We start from the raw sequence: 19,305 nt of genomic DNA, 5'->3' as shown, positions 1-19,305 counted from the left end.
AGTGTGCACTACAACTCCTTGGGACTCTGGGCATGTCACTTAACCCTCCTTTGCCCAGGTACAATACTTAGGGCTCCTTTTGCTAAGCTGCGTTAGGCATTAACACGCGGAATAGCGCGTGCTACAATGCCGCACACGCTAGACGCTAACGCCACATTGAGCTGGCATTAGTTCTAGCTGCGTAGCGCGGGGTTAGTGTGAGTTAACCTGCTTCATGCGCTAAAAACGCTAGCGCACCTTAGTACAAGAGAGTGTGGCGCAGTGGTTAAAGCTACAGCCTCAGCACCCTGAGATTGTGGGTTCAAACCCACTCTGCTCCTTATGACCCTGTCAAATAATCAAATAGGGCAAAAAGACTCTCCTAAGAATTGAGAGTAGAGTGATCAGAGAATCGTAGCAAAAATAGAAAATAATCACTCAATGGGAATAATCCGATATAGACATCATATACAACGGATAGTGAATTAGTATGCTCAGAGATATGAAGGTGATAACAGGGAATACCCAACACTACCACCTCACCACCCAATCATCGCATAATTCAAAGCACCAGCTGTAAGGGTCTTACACTATTATGTATATTTATCTACGTGCACACAGCTACCGTATTTGAAAAATAACAAACACTATATAAGTGTTAATCTGGTAGCGCAAACTTATCTTAGGCTTAGGCTTAGGGAACCTGCAAGCCTAAGATAAGTTTGCGCTACCAGATTAACACTTATATAGCGTTTGTTATTTTTCAAATACGGTAGCTGTGTGCACGTAGATAAATATACATAATAGTGTAAGACCCTTACAGCTAGTGCTTTGAATTATGCGATGATTGGGCTATAAGGTGGTAGTGTTGGGTATTCCCTGTTATCACCCTCATATCTCTGAGCATGCTAATTCACCATCCGTTGTATATGATGTCTATATTGGAATCCCCCCATTGCCCCAGGTACATTAGACAGATTGTGAGCAGGACAGGGAAAATGCTTGAATAAATTTATGTAAACTGTTCTGAGCTCCCACAGGAGGCCGGTATAGAAAATTGAATAAATAAATGTAAACTGCTTTGATTGTCCCACAGAAAGGCAATATATCAAACCCCCTTACCTTACACTGCCTTGCACATGTAAATACTGCACATTCTTAATAGCATTCATTTCAAAATGAAAAAAAAATCAAAAACTGTCTGGTTTCTCATCCCTACCCAAATTTTGCAATGAAAATTAATACATGTGAAAACAAATCTAGATTCAGAGTCTTCCACTCATGGTCCAGTCCCTGAGAGTGGTCTTCCTTTAAACACAGATTTCTACAATGTGCTTTATAACTGGGGGTCTGTGTTCTCCTTTACCAAGTTGGTCCATTCCGTATAACAGCAGATTACTAGCAGTTTGGCAGCTAACAGAAACATCCACCCTTGTAAAGATGAGTCATCCTCCAGCTTTTTCTAGGCCATTTCCACAAATGCATTTGTAAATTCATCTCATCTCCCTGATACCATTTACATGTGTCACAGTGATTTGTCTGGACATTAGGTTGCTATGTGAGTCTGTGTCATGTCACAAACAGGAAAAAAAACCCAAAAAACTTTAGGGTTATATTATGTATATTCATAGCCTGAAAACTATGCCAGGAAAGAAGAGGAAGATGACTGAGCAAATTTTGAATCCGGAGGAAGCCAGAACAAACACAATGGACTTACATTTCAATATCTCACAAGGCTTCCTTTTTTTTTTTTTTTTTTTTGGAATGCTGCTGTCAGATGGAAGGTGGCCAGCTGAAAGTGCCAAATTAACCCCCTCTTCTACAAAGCCGCACTAGCGGCGGCTGTGGTAACTTCCCTGAAGCCCATAGGGTTTTAAAGGGCTTCAGTGCTACTGCTGCGCGGCAGCTGCTAGAAAGGCTTTGTAAAAGAGGGGATAATTTAGCCGGCAATATGAAAATGCTTACCAGTGATGAAATGGATTCAAGAAAAGGAACCAGGCTGCCAAAAAGTACAAGTCTTGAGACCGCACTTTCAAAAAGATATACAAAGGATGGAGTCAGTCCAGAGGAAAGGCTACTAAAATGGTGTGTGGTCTTCATCATAAGGCGTATGGGGACAGACTTAAAGATCTCAATATGTATGCTTTGGAGGAAAGGCGGGAGAGGGGAGATATGATAGAGACGTTTAAATACCTACGTGGCGTAAATGCGCATGAGTCGAGTCTCATTTGAAAGGAAGCTCCGGAATGAGAGGGCATAGGATGAAGTTAAGAGGTGATGGGCTCAGGAGTAATCTAAGGAAATACTTTTTTTTTTACAGAAAGAGTGGTGGATACATGGAACAGTTTCTCAGAAGAAGTGGTGGAAACAGAGACTGTGTCTGATGTCAAGAAAGCCTGGGATAGGCACTTGGGATCTCTTAGAGAGAGGAAGAGATAATGGTTACTGTGGATGGGCCATTCGGCCTTTATCTGCTATCATGTTTCTATGTTTTTAACCAGTGCAACACATTATTGCATTTTACCAAAGTTCATCATTTTTGTCCTAAGATAAACTGGAAACTCTAGCATAAGGAATAGACAGGAAATTTTTGAATGAAGCAGTCTAACATAAAGTAAGAGGCATGAAATCATCTGTGGTATTCATGTTTCTGAGAATAAGGTGGCTGAGGACACTTAAAAATTATGTTTTAGCTTGCAATGTGCTTTGCACCACCAGTAAGGTTGAAAAAGAAGAATATAATTTTTTTCAATCAAATTATTAAATTAAATTAAAATTAATACATCAGTTGTGCTTATCTACTGTTTATTTTAGGAACCAGATCTCTTATTTGTTACTATACTTTGCTGCTTGGATTGGATGAATATTGAGAACACTGGCTCACACAGAGGATATATCTGAGTATGTTTTCACTCACATGAGCTCATAACAATACGTATCTGTTTTGATTTTGTTGTGGTCATGATTTCTTGAATGCTTTATGAAAACCACTAGGGTTATGTTACTAATTAGGTAGACTGATTTAATTCTTTGGGCCTTCCCCCATCCTTTCAAAGGAAAGCACAATTTGGTAGACTGCAGACCTGTTTAAGGTCACTGTAAATACGATTTTAATCTGAACAATATATCCTTTGAATATTAAAGGAAATATTCCTTTTCAGCTAGACAATACAATATCTAGCTAATCATATAGAAGGCAATTCTATAGCAGTGAGCCTAAATATAGATGCCTAGGGGTTATTTGATTGGAGCACTTTCTTTAAAAGAGAATAGGTGCTTTACATTCCTTTAATGTATATAATGAATATGTTCACCAGCCACAGAGCTGGTGGAAGAGTTCAGGCCTAAACACTGGAGATGCACGCATAATTTACAGAATTCTATATGTTGCACGTGCAACTGTGAAGACAGCCTAGATACTGTGCATGTGTACCCCACACTTCTAAAATATCTGCTAGGTGAGATTTGCTCACATTTACAGAACAGTGTTTAGGCCAGTGGTTTCCAATGCTTGGCCCCCAGGACCACATACAGCTCACGAAGTCCTCCATTGCGACCATCAAACAGTTGGCTGGAATACTCTTCAAATCCTTTAAATGCGTTAATTTCAGTCTCGCCCACTTGTTACAGTAATTGCAAACATTCTCATGTGTGTTACTCGAGTGTCTCATTTATAAAGTGAGATTTTAAAATATATCCATGAAGTGTTCTAGAATTAATATTAGTATTAATTTTAATGTTTAATACCCAGTTTGAGCAAGCAGATCAAAGTAGTTTACAAATTTAGTAGTAAGTGCGAACTTGAAATCCTCAGAGTTTCTTGTATACACACTGCGGCCCTTTACATGGAAAAAATGGAGACCACTAGCTTAGGCAGAGTTTGGGCATTAAGTCATGTAAATGCTATTATTTCAGTCATTAACATGAATATTCCGAGTTTGATATTTAGCCGGTAGTGAACTGTGTTTTACTGACTGCTGCCAGAATTATGCATGGATATCTGGGCTTTAGCATTGAATTTCTGGGTTTGCAGAGCTGGCTAAAGCACAGCCAGTCAAGTGTGATATCCAGCCCTTAACCCAGCTATGGCTATAGTGGCTCTTCTCCCCAAACACCCACAAAACAACTGGTTTTGAGTTCAACGCTAACCGGACATTTTCAGCAGCACTAACCAGTTCAGTGCCGCTGAAAATGATCACAAGCAATTTAACCAGCCAGAGGCCATTTTTGACTAATTAAATCGCTTTGAATATCAACTCCTCAGGGTTTAAATGTTAGCACCCAGTTTACAAAATTACCCCAAGAAGGTAATTTTATAACAGGTTGCATTGATTAGAAGGGCAAGTCGATGCTTATTTTGGGCTTAGTTTCTAGAAACCTGCCTATAAAATTGACCCACAAAAGACATAAAAATCAGAGCTAAGATGAAGTCTCCTAAATTTTCAGTTGCTTGGGTAAAGATGGAAATATTCATGTTTAAAATATACACAAACAAGTGCATTTTAGAAAGTATCCCCAGATTATACGAAGGGCCACTGAAAGGTTCTCTGCCCAGCCAAGAAGAGAATGATGTGGAGCCATGAAACTTACTAGCGATTCCACACTTTTCTTGACACTTTTCATTTCATAGCTAGTAGGTTTCAGCGGCCCCTTATATATGCCTCAACTAAAGTTGTACATGCAAATCTGTGTGTATCACCAATTTGCACATGCAATTTAATTAGTTAGCATTGCCAATCTGCCCCAATAATTGCCAATTAAAAAACAATTATTGGCACTAATTAGAATTTACACACTAAACTCTCTAAGCAAATTTTATAAAGTGGTTCACATAAATTCTACTGTGCAGATCTCAAGAAGGGTTGTGGTCAAAAGAGTGGCATTGGCAGGTTGTGGACATTTCTAAAAGTTGGGTGAACTGTTATTTTTTTTTAGTTATTTATATATTGCCTATTAATTGTTTAAGTGGTTTACATTTAGGTACTCAGTCTTTTGTCCCTATCTGTCCTGGTGTGCTCACAATCTATCTAATGTACCTGGGGCAATAGAGGATTGAGTGGCTTCCCAGGGTCACAAGGAACAGTGTGAGATTTAAACTCACAACTAGAGAATGACACGGTGACAAAATTCATCACCGTTCCCGTCCCCGTGGATAACCGTGAGAAATAATCCCATTTCATTTTTTAGTGTCTATTTCAGCCTCAGTCCTTCTACACCAGCATTCTTCAAAGCAAAGCTTGAGGGTCAGTGGTTGTGGCCATTCATACTCTGATTCTTCCCTCTCTCCTTAAAGAATGACATGAAAATTGTTTACCGCGGTTATCCGCGGGGACGGGAACGGTGATGAATTTTGTCACCGTGTCATTCTCTACTCACAACCTCAGGGTGCTGAGGCTATAGCTCTAACCACTAGGCCACTCCTTCCTCCTATTAGAATATGCCCGATCTGTGCACAATGTACACAGGTTTTCACTGGCATAAATGGCCATGCCTAAATTTTAGTCACTATGGATGGGCGCTATGCATATTCTTTAAACTGCACCTATTATTGGATGCAGTTTATAATAGCGCTAAGTGCAGATATTTTCTGTGCCATTTCTTTTAGGTGATATAAATAGAATCTGGGCCTATGTGTGTAAATTTTGTATTTTTCCATAGTACATCCAAAATCTTCCCACCCGAGCCATGCAAAAGTACCCAGGCTTTATGCAGAGGTGGGTTTATGAACAATGGCAAAGTGCAGGGACACGACTCCCTTTCCATCACACATTTTACAAGTGGGTATACAATATGTCCAATTTAAAGACCTGAGCAGAGAATTTTCCGTGGATAAACCCCTTTGAACATTGTTTTCATCACATCAAGGAATTTGGCATGTTAGAATGATCAATAATTATGTTGGATATGAATTTTGTATAGTGTATTTTTCTATATATCTAACCTATTTTGCTTTATTTTTGCTTAGGTACCCTGTAATTCCAAACAACATTGAGGGGAGGCCTTTAATTAAAGTGCATTAAGCATGTGCAGAGCAATTTTATAAAGTATGCATGAAGTATTATATGCTAATTATGAACATATGTCATTAGAATAATGACCTCACATGTTCATATAATCCAAAAAGCCACTTGAGTGTTTTTCAGTAAATACTAGAGTCTGTACCACCACTGAATAGCATATTTGGCTGTATATGAATACCATATGCAAATAATAGGCATTCAGCTTTAACGTAACAAATAATAAAAGAAGTAACATGAAATCAGAGATCAAGTGCTTATTTCAGTAGGATTTAGCACAGCAGAGCCCTGGATTATTCATATTTGAATTTAAACCACTATTTGGCAGAATATGAATAATGTATTCAGGGCACTATTTAGGGCTGTATCAAATTGAATATGAATATTTGGTAAAGCCCATGTATCTTACATAGCATGTATTTTACAGGTAGGCAAACACATAGGCAGATTCTGGGCAGAGTCTGGACAGAAATCACACTTATTCACATATGTTATAGAATATTATAAGTTATGGGTGTATCTTCAGCGTTTAGGCACACATACTCAGTCTAGCCTTATGACTGGTTTAAGTGCTTGTACCTAAATTATAGGCATGCATTTTTGCTGTTACATTTTAATTCTTTAAAGGAAAGCAGGTGCCTACATTTAAGTATAGAATATGATCCTACTAGGCATCCTTTGGGCATTTTTTAGGTGTATATTTTACTCCGGTTTGTCCTTTTCCTCATGTATAATGAATCCTGTCAGTCCAAATATACCCTCCCTACATTTAGTTTGAATTGCTATTGTTTTATTTTATTTTAATGTATATATTTTACTCGATACATATTGTAAACCGTTTAGCTATTCCATGATAAACTGTATATCATATACATTGTTCCTCCGTGAATTTGCGGTTCACAAATTGTGGACTCACTAATTCGCGGTATGCTCCAATCACCTCTTCCTGTACTAAAGTCAGGCTATACCAATCAGAGCTGTGTGTCAAAGCAGCTCCTGACTGGTGTAGCCTAACTTTAGTACAGGAAGAGGCAGTCGGAGCATACCGCAAATGATTTTCAGCACTCGCTGGCGCCCCAGCTGCCCTCTCCTTCCTCTCCTGCCTTTTAACAGGCGCAAAACTGCATTCATGTATTTTTTTAAATTCACGGTTGTTCCTGGAACGGAACCCCTGTGAATTTCGGGGGAGTAAACATAGAAACATAGAAATTGACGGCAGATAAGGGCCACGGCCCATCCAGTCTGCCCACCCTAATGACCCTCTTCTGCCTTTACTTTGCGAATAGATCCCACGTGTCGATCCCATTTGGCCTTAAAATCAGGCACACTGCTGGCCTCAATCACCTAAAGTGGAAGACCATTCCAGCGATCAACTACCCTTTCGGTGAAAAAGAATTTCCTGGTGTCACCGTGCAGTTTCCCGCCTCTGATTTTCCACGGGTGTCCTCTTGTTGCCGTGGGACCATTGAAAAAGAATATATCCTCCTCTGCATCGATGCGGCCCGTGAGATACTTGAACGTCTCTATCATGTCTCCCCTCTCTCTGCGCTCCTCGAGCGAGTATAGCTGTAATTTATCTAACCGTTCTTCGTACGGGAGATCCTTCAGTCCCGAGACCATCTGGGTGGCCATTCTCTGGACCGACTCCAGCCTCAGCACATCCTTACGGTAATACGGCCTCCAGAATTGCACACAGTATTCCAGGTGCGGTCTCACCATGGATCTATACAAAGGCATAATGACTTCAGGCTTACGGCTGACGAAACCCCTGCGTATGCAACCTATGATTTGTCTTGCCTTGGAAGAAGCAAACAAATGATCAAACAAATGATCAAAGATAATACAATATAAATTAAACATTGGTCGTACGATGCTGTGATAAAATCATATTAACAATCCAAACATAGTTAATTACAATAGGTAAGCAAAGATTCCCATATTTTATTATATCTCCTTAAATTCCCACACTTAACTGCAAGTATTTTTTCATATTTTGCATACATTTGTTTGTATATATTATGTATATTATGTATTTTTTGAAATTTGAATAAATATGTTTGGGGAAAAAATAAACAGTATATCACATATGAAATAAATTTGGAAACTATTAGTGGTTCCTTATGAAGCATGATGTGAAATGGGTAGCCCCTTTGAGCTCAATATTGATACACTAGCAGTGCTTGTTTAACAGGTAAATGCTGATTTTTTAAACTGCTAAAATATTTAATTTATTCAATTTTCTATACTGTTCTCCCAAGGGAGCTCAGAATGGTTTACATGAATTTATTCAGGTACTCAAGAATTTTTCTCTGTCTGTCTTGGCGGGCTCACAATCTGTCTAATGTACCTAGGGCAATATAAGTGACTTTCCCAGGGTCACAAGGAGCAGCGTAGGTTTGAACACACAACCTCAGGGTGCTGAGGCTGTGGCTTTAACCACTGCACCACACTCTCCCCACTGGGTTTTACTTAACGGCGGTAGAGATTTCTACCATGGGCCAGCGAGGTAAGTGCTCTGAGGCTCATAGAATTCCTATGATGTCAAAAGCATTTACCTCTCCGGCCTATGGTAGGAACCTATGTTATTGTTGTCACGATGAGAGAGTCACTAATGGTGGGCAGACTGAGGACTGAAGATGTGACGTGTCAGCGGTGAGGTGGCTTAATATACGGCAGCCTGAATAAAATTTAGGCTGCAAGATTGCTGAAGTCCTCACCACTGGGACTCGAATTATTGCTGTGACAAAATCAATATTATCGGTGACAGGATTTATTTACCCAGTGAATGGACATCTGTTTGTTGTAATTCTTTTTGGTATTCACTTGATCTGGTGTTGAGGTTACATATTGGAAGCAGAACTGTGTTAGTTTTCTACAAGCAAAATACACCTATGGTCTGGATGTAACGAGTGTGTTCTCTTTTGTAAGTAAATCAGCTTTTTTTTTAAAGAAAGGTGCAACCTACCCGTCTCTCGGGATCCATATCAGCCTTTCTCTTGTTGAATACGACATTAAATAAAAGCCACATCAGGTGTGGTCATAGACATCTCTAAACTCACTTCAATATTTCCCTTAATCACTTCCTGCACTCACCCACCATGAGCCAAGAAGGTGGGTGAAATTATCTTCTATAGTTGATACAAATTTAACTAGAAGAATTTCTCAGTCAAATTCCCCCTTTGACATTTTGCCTAATAATTTTTCCAATTAACTAATAATACTGAGCCTTCTCCAAGTGCTGATTCAACTACCACCAGATGCACAGTGCTGTACACTCTTTATACAGGTACCTGCTCACAATCTAACCTTTGTACCTGGGACAATGGATGGTTAAGTGACTTGTCCAAGGTCACAATGAGCTCTAGTGGGAATCAAACTCAGTTTGTCAGGCTTACAGCCCACTGCACTAACCATTAGGCTACTCACGTCTACATAACTGTCTTGTAGCATGATTATTATGATCGCTATCCTTGTCTTTTTGTAGAAATACTAGAACATGAAGCATGGATCTCTTTCCACATAGGTTAAAGTTTTGTGTGGCTCTTCTAGTACTGGGATGACTGTGGAACTTAGGGCTCCTTTTTTTAAAAGCCAGAATCAAACTGTTGACTCTAATTGTGGTATCATCTGAAAATGTGAAGAGTTTAAGGCCTCCTTTTACTTAGGTGCGCTAGCGATTTTAGCGTGTGCGCTAGATGCTAACGCCACCATTGAGCTGGCGTTAGTTTTTACGCGTAGCGCAGGGGGGCAGCGTGCGCTAATCTGCAGCGCGCACTACAATCGCTAGCGCACCTAAGTAAAAGGAGGCCTTAAACTCTTCACATTTTCAGATGATACTACAATTAGAGTCAACAGTTTGATTCTGGCATTTAAAAAAAAAACAAAAAACCTTAAGAACTGTTGTCTGGCTATAAAAACTGCAACGACGACCGTCCTAATGGCATTTTATTTTCTAATCCACTTACTGCAGATGTCATCCACCACGCATTAATATGTTCCAATCTATTGGCTGAGAACGACAAATTCAGGGTTTGACCATTGCTTTACCTCAAAGTTCAAAATAGTCACATTCCGGTTTTCATTTGCATTTCTTCGCAACATGCTGGAATTCTTTGTAGTTTCTGATAACCTCATATTGAACTAACATAAGAGAGAGGACGTGACAGCAATGGGTAGAGAGCCAGGGAGGTCAGGATTCAAGTCCTGCTTCTTCCACTGACATTCTTTGTGACCTCGGGCAAGTCACTTTGAGGTCTTTACTAAGCTATGTTAAGCATTAATGCACACTTAGGACCTGATTCTGTATAATAATAATAATAATAACTTTATTTTTGTATACCGCTATACCCCAAACAGTTCAAAGCGGTTTACAGAGGAAGAGACTGTACATATACAGCGAAGATACAGAGAGTAATTGTCAAGTGTATTGGTAACCAGTTTTCAATTACAAGGAGGGACAGGACAAGGAGAGATGGTTAGAGTTTGGTAGTTTGGCCGGGAGGGAAGGGGTTAGAGAAATTTATCAAAGAGGTATGATTTGAGAGATTTCCTGAAGGATAGGTAGGATGGAGCATATGAAATGAGGGTGGTCAGGCAATCATTCCATCTGCCAGCTTGGAATGAGAGAGTTCTGTCAAGGAATAAATCTGTGCCTAATGCCAATTTGCACGTGCAGCTTAATTATTTAAGAAGCCAATCAGCACCGATAATTGGCAATTAACAAGTAATAATTGGCACTAATTTGAATTTATATGCACAGCTTTCTAAAGTGTATTCTGTAAAGTGGTACACGTAAAATCTAGTGTGCGGATCTCAAAAGGGGTCATGGAGAGGGGAGGAGCAAGGGCGGGTCATGGTCATTCCTAAAAATTAGGTGCACTGTTGTGGAATATGCCCAGTCTGCATACAACTTAAGCACAGGCATTTAGGCCTGGTTTCCATTGCCATTAATGGTTGCGCCTAAATTTTAGTCATGCAGATGGCCGCTATGCGTGATTCTATAAATTGCACCTAACTCCAGAGGCAGTTTAGAGCATTGCCGTCCTTTTTGGCACTGATTTTTTAGGTAACATATATAGAATTTGGCCCTTACCAAAGGAATTTTAACGCATGATGTGCTACAATGTTCTGCATTAATTTTGGCATGTGTGCATGCTAATCACAAGATAATTGTTTTTCTAATTATTTTTTTGAGGGGGCGTATCACGAGCAGAGAGTAGGCTTTTCAGCGCTAACCAGTTAGTACATCTACATGACTGTACACTAACTGCTCAAATAACTGTACACAATTAACACAGGAGTCCATACCTTCTCCTAAATAGGTCAAGTCTTACTGTAGCTTAGCAAACAAATTTTATTTGTATCTGTTACTATGTTTATTTAATATTTTATGTATGTATGGTTGTAATCCGCTTAGTTTTTAGGCAGACTATGGGCTCCTTTTACAAAGGTACGCTAGCGTTTTAGCGCACGCACCGGATTAGCGCGTGCTACCCGGAAAACTACCGCCTGCTCAAGAGGAGGCGGTAGCGGCTAGCGCGCACTATTCCGCACATTAAAGACCTAAGGTACCTTCGTAAAAGGAGTCCTATCTCTTTTAAATAAATAAGAGGATCCTTTTATTGTCCATTGCTTCAAGGAACAATTTGGGTTGTAAGCTTTCATAGGCAGGGACACATTGTACTTGAATACATTACATTACATTAGTGATTTCTATTCCGTCATTACCTTGCGGTTCAAGGCAGATTACATCCAAACTAAAACAAGAATTACATTCAAAATTTGAAGGAATAGAATAAGCGATGACATAAAATTTTTAAGGTAATAAAAAATGTTGGGTAAAGAGTTACCAACGGGAAGTAGAAGTCTTTAGGAGATAATTATTAAGAGTAGTCAAAAGATTATATATCATCTTTGGAGATATAAAACCACTTTTGAGACTATTCTGTATATGTGTGCCAGTAGTTCATGGTATACCCTGCAGTTAGGTGCTCATATGGGTGGGGTCTGGGTGGAGGATGAACAGGGTATGCACTTATATAGATACCCCGAATTCTGTATACCATGACTAAAGTAGTTTGCATAAATCTGTGCATATTCCGATTTGTGTACATAACTCCCCCCCTTTTTTTACAAAGGCACAATAGCAGCTGCTGTGGAACAATTATCACAGACCACTGCAATAATTGCCTTTGTAAATGGGGGAGGACCTAATTAGTTAGCAAGCCAATCCGAGCTGACAATTGCCAAGTAACAAGCAATTATTGTCACTAATTGTTACTCAGAATTTACATGCACAATTTTCTAAGCAGGTTCTATAAAGTGGTGGATGTGAGTTCTAGGGTGTGGATCTCACAAGGGGGTGTGGCCAGGGGAGGGGCATAGGCAAGTTGAGGGTGTTCCTAAAAGTTAGGCACACTGATAGAATATGCCTGATCCATGTACAATTTAGGCACAGACATTGATGTCAGGTTTTCATTGGCGTAAATGGCTGTGCCTAAATTTTAGTCACAAGGACAAATAGTCTATAAACTGCAGATAACTCTGGGTACAGTTTATAGAATAGAGCTAAGTACAGGGTTTTTTTTCAGTGATGATTTTTTAGGCAACTTAAACTGAATTTCCCCCATAGATTACAAAATTCCATAATCTATGCATGTACTTTCCCAAGCTAAGCGTCAGCATTTGCAGTAGCTCTATGACTGGTGTAAAAGCTCATGTCTAAAACATTATTGTTCATCTATGCATTGTATTTATTTACTGCAATGGCTTGATATATTGCTAACTGGCCATGGTACAGCAAGGGGTTTCCAATAAAACCAATCAAGGAGGAAAGTTGGGGAGCAGGGTGCTGTAGGACAAGAAGGGAGGAAAAGGGAGCTGAGAGGAGGATTGGTAAAAAAGGGGGAAAGTGAAAGAAGCCACTGGGGAGGTCAAGCAGTCTAATCAGATGACAGACTGCCCAAAGGCGATTTGAAAGAGCAAGGAGCACGCTTCTTTCCTTCTCCCATACTTCTTTAACTTCATCAGTGCAAGCTGCATCTCCAACCTACTGCATGCACCGGCCTCGACTCTTCTTCTGATGTCACTTCCTGGTCCTGTGACCAGGAAGTGACTTCAAAGGGAGAGCCGAAGGAGGGTCAGTAGCATGGAATATTGCTACAAAATCCATGCCATCACACACACACACACACCACATGCATCAGAACTTCAAAATATGTGAACAATTCAGAATATGGCATATTTCAACATCATTTAGGTTACTTCTAGAGACAGCACAACAGTGAATGCCAAAGCTAGCTGATAAACAATACATGTACAGAGAAATGAACAATACTGGGAAGCAGTTAAAATGCATCATTAAAATGCACTGGTTATATTATCATACTAAATAACAAATGCTACTTTTGTAGTACTTGGCTTATGTATGTGGTTAGGCTGAACCTGAAGGAGGTGAACCTTTGAGGTTAGTGTAAGCTGTGTACAGGTGTATTTTCCAGTTGGTTCAGGTGTGTGAAGAATGTTCAAAGACAGCGCATGAATGCAGGATGAGTGCATTATACCTGACTGGACTCAAACCACACAATACAAGAGAAAGTCTGTGCAGCTTCAGAAAGTTCTCAGGAAAACAATTGTTTTGTTGTTGTTTGACAGAGTACATGATGCTGATCATAAATTTACTATTTTAAGTCACTGAAGTTTTCAACAGCTCATATCCTAGTATTTTTTAAATGTAATATGAAAGAGAAGCATTTTTAACCATTTAATACATTTTCATCTCTGTTTACTCGTATCTTTATGTTATTTGTTTATTGTATTAGCTATTCCTACTAGACCAGGGGTAAGCAATTCCGGTCCTCGAGAGCCGGAGCCAGGTCAGGTTTTCAGGATATCCACAATGAATATGTATGAGATGGATTTGCATGCACTGCCTCCTTGAGATGCAAATCTATCTCATGCATATTTATTGTGGATATCCTGAAAACCTGACCTGGCTCAGGCTCTCGAGGACCAGAATTGCCTACCCTTGTACTAGACTATGCAAAGGAATGCAAGGTTTGCTTTGGTCCCAAGCTGAGTTAATAAGCATCCATCCTCCCCCTCCTTCTTATCCCACCATGCAATCCATCTCCAAGTATTGATCAGCAGGAGCAGTCGAACAACCTGAGCTGAACCTTGAAAAAGTCAACAGTCTTCAAGCACCTAACACTTGTGGACAACTTTTGTGACCAACTTCTTAAAGCAGGGGTCCCCAAAGTCCCTCCTTGAGGGTCGAATCCAGTCGGGTTTTCAGGATTTCCCCAATGAATATGCATGAGATCTATGTGCATGCACTGCTTTCAATGCATATTCATTGGGGAAATCCTGAAAACCTGACTGGATTCTTGAGGGACTTTGGGAACCCCTGGCTTAAAGTAACAGCAGGTTAAGTAAAGAGACAGCTATTGAAAACACCTTATCCGATCAGTAACTGACCAATGCCAACGCAGGTCTCATCTTGCCCAGTGTCTATATTTTATCTGGTTCAAGTATTGGCTCAGACTTCTTTTTTTTTCCTTTCATGAGCCCCCTGCTCACTTGAAGAGCTCTGAAAAACACCAGTAGCTCAGGCTCTAAATTCTATAGAAACCATCGACCTTAATCCAAGCACAGTTCCACTTAAGACACATCCCAAACGCATTTACAGACAGTATCTCTGAAAACACAACTTTCATGTCTTTTATTTTGGGGGGGGGGAGGGGAAGATGCCGCCCTTAAGCTCTCTCTAAAATGTTACAGCACAAACAGCGCTCCAGTAAAAACACAGCCACATGGACAGAAAAGCAGCCTGACACTCACACACCCTTATTTTGCTCAAAAGTGGAGATTTCTTCAAAACATTTTAGAATAAAGTCCAATCACTTCTCCAGTGTGAGTACTGAAAATCGTCCATTCTTTCCTCACTTAGCATGCTTTGTGCTATGGGTGAATCAGTTTTCATTAATACACAGAAGAGTACCAATAACAAACCAGAAGGGTTTATTTCTGTTTTGGCTGTACAATAGAACTGAACGTTTTCCCTCCAACGCTCAAGTCTTTTCCTATAAGATTTACAGTATCTTCCCTGTGCTTATTGCTAACACGTGTGCTTGCAGAATACAGCACTAGAGTCTTTGGCTCCAGAGCAAGTTTCAAACAAATTCCCCCCCCCCTTCTTTTTTTTTTTCCATTACAGCTATTTCAATCTTTACTGTCATACCCTTAAAAAGCAACATCCAAACTCTGATTTTAGCCGGCTCATAATTAATGGAGGAAGAAGTTTGATGTCCATGACTTTGCAGCATCTTAAAATATTAATCTAAAACAGCAGGGGAGAAGCTGAGCAAACAGAAGAGACCAATGAAAAGGACTCAAGCTTAAAAAATACTGTGCCAGATCTTAAGGCATTGCATTATGTTCTGGGTTGTTTTTTTTTAACACCCTGAAATGCCATCGGTGGAAACAGCAGATCCACAAGTAATCAACCAATTAAGCCAGTCAATTCATTAGGATGCTGTAGGTGCTGCCATGTCTAATGGGAAACTTCAAGACCGAATCCAGCCGGGAAGCTGCAATAGTCCATGCACGGCATAATGAGGTTTCGGGACTTACCTCAGTGCGAAACTGCAGCCTCTTGTTCATTTCATAGATTCGGTACTCCGGCTGCACCATGTACGGCGTGTGCCTCCTATAGAACGGGCCGAAAGGAGACGAATAGAAGGGGTCATGTGGCGTGCTGGACATCTTCTCGCCTGCTTGCAGAGGATCAAGCTGCACGGAGCAACATCAACATCCATACAGAGCACATGGGCTGCGTATTCCCTTCACAGTGTAAAGTAGCTGCACACACACTCACACACACACATATAAATCACACTGGCTGGGAACCGCTGTTGGAGCCCTCTATTGCAAGAGACTGAGACTGAGAAAGAGCGAGAGAGAGAGAGAGAGCCCAGAAGTGCCCAAGAGCGAGAGAGCAAGCCGAGATTGTGTGTGTGTATGCTTGTGTGCCAGAGAGAGAGAAAGAGAGACTGAATAGCTTCAGGCACCGCTGCTTGTTTTTAAAGAAACAATATTGGAGGGGTCATTTCCTGTCCACACTGTAGCCCAGTTCAAAAATATGATTTTTCTCTCCAGCGTGACACAGGTCTAAGGTTTGATTTTACTTTTTCTTAGCCTGAGACCCCCTCAGAAAGTAGGCAGCATTGTTGGATGGTTTAGTGGGGTAAGTGAACTACACTTTTAACAACAGTATGAATCTGATTTGTATAGTGTATAAAAAACATTTCAACATGAGGTTCATTAGCACAAACCAACCTATTCACTTGGAATTCACTTTCTTCTAAGAATTATCTTACGGAGCAAACACAGTCCTAAAACTTACACTTTTTTAATAGTCTATAATCTTCTTGTCGCTTTTGCACATTTTTGCGTAGGTCTATTTTTTTATGGCTGAAAAATACATTTTCTACCACTTTTAGTTTATATTTAATCAAAACCTAGAATTATTCAATGTGTAGATCATAATGAAACAATATATTTTGCTATATATGCAAGAGCACTTCAAATATATGTATATGAAATAATAGCTGCTGAAACATGCAGGCATTAGGGGTGCACCACTCGGGCATGGCCCCTATTAATATTTTTGCCCAACACAGCAGAAGAAACTACAGCTTAGGATGGGGCTTGGGGTTTGGTTTGTTTGTCCCTTCCAATCATAAAGTTGTTTTTCTGCTCCTGTTTCCCCCTCCCCCCAAATACCTTAGATACCCTAAGGCAGGGGCTTTCAACCCAGTTCCAGGACTGGGACACACCCAGCTAGTCAGATTTTCAAGAAATACTCAAAGAATATGCAAGAGATACATTTTCATGCACTGCCTCCATTGTATGCAAATCTATCTCATGCATATTCATTGAGGATATCTTGACAACCAGATGTATTTGGAGTGCCCTGAGAACTGGATTGAGGCTCTCTGCTTTAAGGTTTTGGTTTTCTAGAACTGGTAAGTTGGAGAGATTTCCCTGATCATCCGCTATAATAAAACCCTTAGCGTGCATGCGCAGTTGAAACTTCATGCAGTCGTGATCCCTGATCCGTGGCTCCGTGTCGCCGCATGTGCAATAGGAGCCTTCGGCGGTTTGCGACGTGTGTGGTGGTTTCCCCAGCAATGTTCCTGCCCCGATCTCCGACGCCGTCTGACGACGCCTCTCCTTCTTACCCCTGGACCTGCAGCGGCAGCAGTCGTGGGGCATTTGCTAGGCCGGCCCACTTCGATAATGCGAAGCGGGCTGGCCTAGCAAAAGCCCCGAGGCCACCCGGCTTAGCGGATGCTGGACAGTGAGCAGGTAAGGGAGAAGGGGTACTACTGGATAAGGGGGAGGTAAAAGGAACGGAGAAGGGCTACTGCTGGACAGGGGGGCAGGGAAGGGGTAAAAGTACATAAGTACATAAGTAGTCGCCTCCGCCGGGGCAGACCAGAGGTCCATCCAGCCCAGCGGTCCGCTCACGCGGCGGCCCATCAGGCATATTGCCTGGTCAGCGGTCCCTGACTAATTTTATTGCCTACCTCTACACTTATCTCTAAACCTTCCACTGCTCTTATCTGTACCCCTCAATCCCTTTGTCTTCCAGGAACCTATCCAGGTCATCCTTGAAACCCTGTACTGTGCTATTTCTTATCACGGCCTCCGGAAGGGTGTTCCATGTGTCCACCACCCTCTGTGTGAAAAAGTACTTCCTTGCGTTTGTTTTAAACCTGTCCCCCTTCAATTTCATCGAGTGACCCCTTGTTCTTGTGGTTTCTTTCAAATTGAAAAATCTGTCTTTGTCAACCTTTTCGATGCCCCTCAGGATCTTGAAGGTCTCTATCATATCTCCTCTGAGTCTCCGCTTTTCCAGGGAGAACAGCCCCAGCTTCTTCAGTCTGTCAGTGTATGTAAGGTTTTCCATACCCTTAATCAGTTTAGTTGCTCTTCTCTGGACTCCCTCAAGCATTGCCATGTCCTTTTTGAGGTACGGTGACCAGTACTGTACACAGTATTCCAGATGCGGGCGCACCATAGCCCGGTACAGTGGCAGGATGACTTCCTTCGTTCTGGTCGAGATACCCTTCTTAATGATACCTAACATTTGGTTTGCTTTCCTCGAGGCTGTGGCGCACTGTGCCGACGCCTTCAATGTCGTGTCTACCATCACTCCCAAGTCTCTTTCCAGATTACTGACCCCTAGCATTGATCCCCCCATTTTGTAAGTGAACATCGGGTTCCTTCTCCCTATATGCATGACCTTGCATTTCCCTACATTGAAGCTCATTTGCCACTTTTTCGCCCAGTTAAGGGCTACTGCTGGACAGGGGGGAGCAGGTAAGGGGTAAAAGGAATGGAGAAGGGCTACTACTGGACAGGAGGAGCAGGGAAGGGGTAAAAGGAAAGGTGAAGGGATACTGCTGGACAGGGGGAACAGGGAAGGGGTGCTGCTGGACATGGGGGAGGTAAAAGTAAGGGAGAAGGGAAAATAGACGGGGGCAGAGAAAAAGAAAGAAAAAAAAACAACAACAGACAGACAGGGGGAAGAAAGAAAGAAAGGCCTAAGTCTATACATCTATTCTAGCACCCGTTAATGTAACGGGCTAAAAAACTAGTAGATCATAAATGATAGATGAAGCTGAACAAGCTCTGTCCTACTGGTTAATTTGTGTCTTTATCTTTCCCTCTCCTTTTCCCCTCAAAAGAGGCAAATTACCAACATCTTCTTTTCAAAGAGTTTGGACCCATGATATGCTACATTATTACAATTGACTAGCTCAAGTGAGGATTTTACAACTATTGGAAACATAGCAGAATATTCGGTAAGGAGGAGAGGTTTCTTATTGGTTTCAGCACTGTAAACATTAGTCAAGAATAAAGAATTAAGAGTCTTGGACCCTGAAGGAGGTTCAAAATATTTCAGAATTTCTCACCCCTTTGCCCTAGCTCAACGTTTCCCAGACTCTGGGTCCAGGCCCCAAACAGGGTCACAAAACCTGCATTTGAGGTCATGCATGACCTGGGTGAACTCTCCATAGGTGTATCATTATTCTGCACCTCCAGGGGGAGGGAGTTCACATCATTTTGTTTGGCCACAGTCATGGGGGTCATAGCCACAAAAAGATTGGTAAGCAGTGCCCTAGCTACAATTTCATGTTTGCATAGGGTTTGTGAGTGATATAAGGAAACATTTTCAAACTGCACACAGGCAAAATGTGAATAAGTTGATAACTGGTCATTTAGGTTGGGGGCCCATATAGGA

General features: G+C 41.1%; 1 protein-coding gene across 8 annotated transcripts in view; it reads right to left on the bottom strand.

The window, feature by feature from the left end:
* The window catches only part of LDB2 (LIM domain binding 2), a 706,182-nt gene extending 690,173 nt beyond the window's left edge, over positions 1-16,009 (bottom strand). For 3 of the 8 annotated variants that reach the window (XM_033948741.1, XM_033948759.1, XM_033948775.1), the window contains exon 1: positions 15,627-16,008. In XM_033948741.1, coding sequence (XP_033804632.1) covers positions 15,627-15,758 — 132 coding nt within the window. In that variant the 5' untranslated portion in view covers positions 15,759-16,008. Of the gene's footprint in view, positions 1-15,626 lie in introns of all 8 variants that reach the window. The other 5 variants (XM_033948794.1, XM_033948802.1, XM_033948750.1 and 2 more) reach the window with 4 other exon arrangements.
* Between the last annotated feature and the right edge of the window lie 3,296 nt (positions 16,010-19,305).

This window comes from Geotrypetes seraphini, chromosome 1 (assembly GCF_902459505.1).
Source record: "Geotrypetes seraphini chromosome 1, aGeoSer1.1, whole genome shotgun sequence".
Classification (NCBI taxonomy): domain Eukaryota; kingdom Metazoa; phylum Chordata; class Amphibia; order Gymnophiona; family Dermophiidae; genus Geotrypetes; species Geotrypetes seraphini.
The sequence above is the reverse complement of the archived record's forward strand: the minus strand, read 5'-3'. Positions and strand labels throughout refer to the sequence as shown.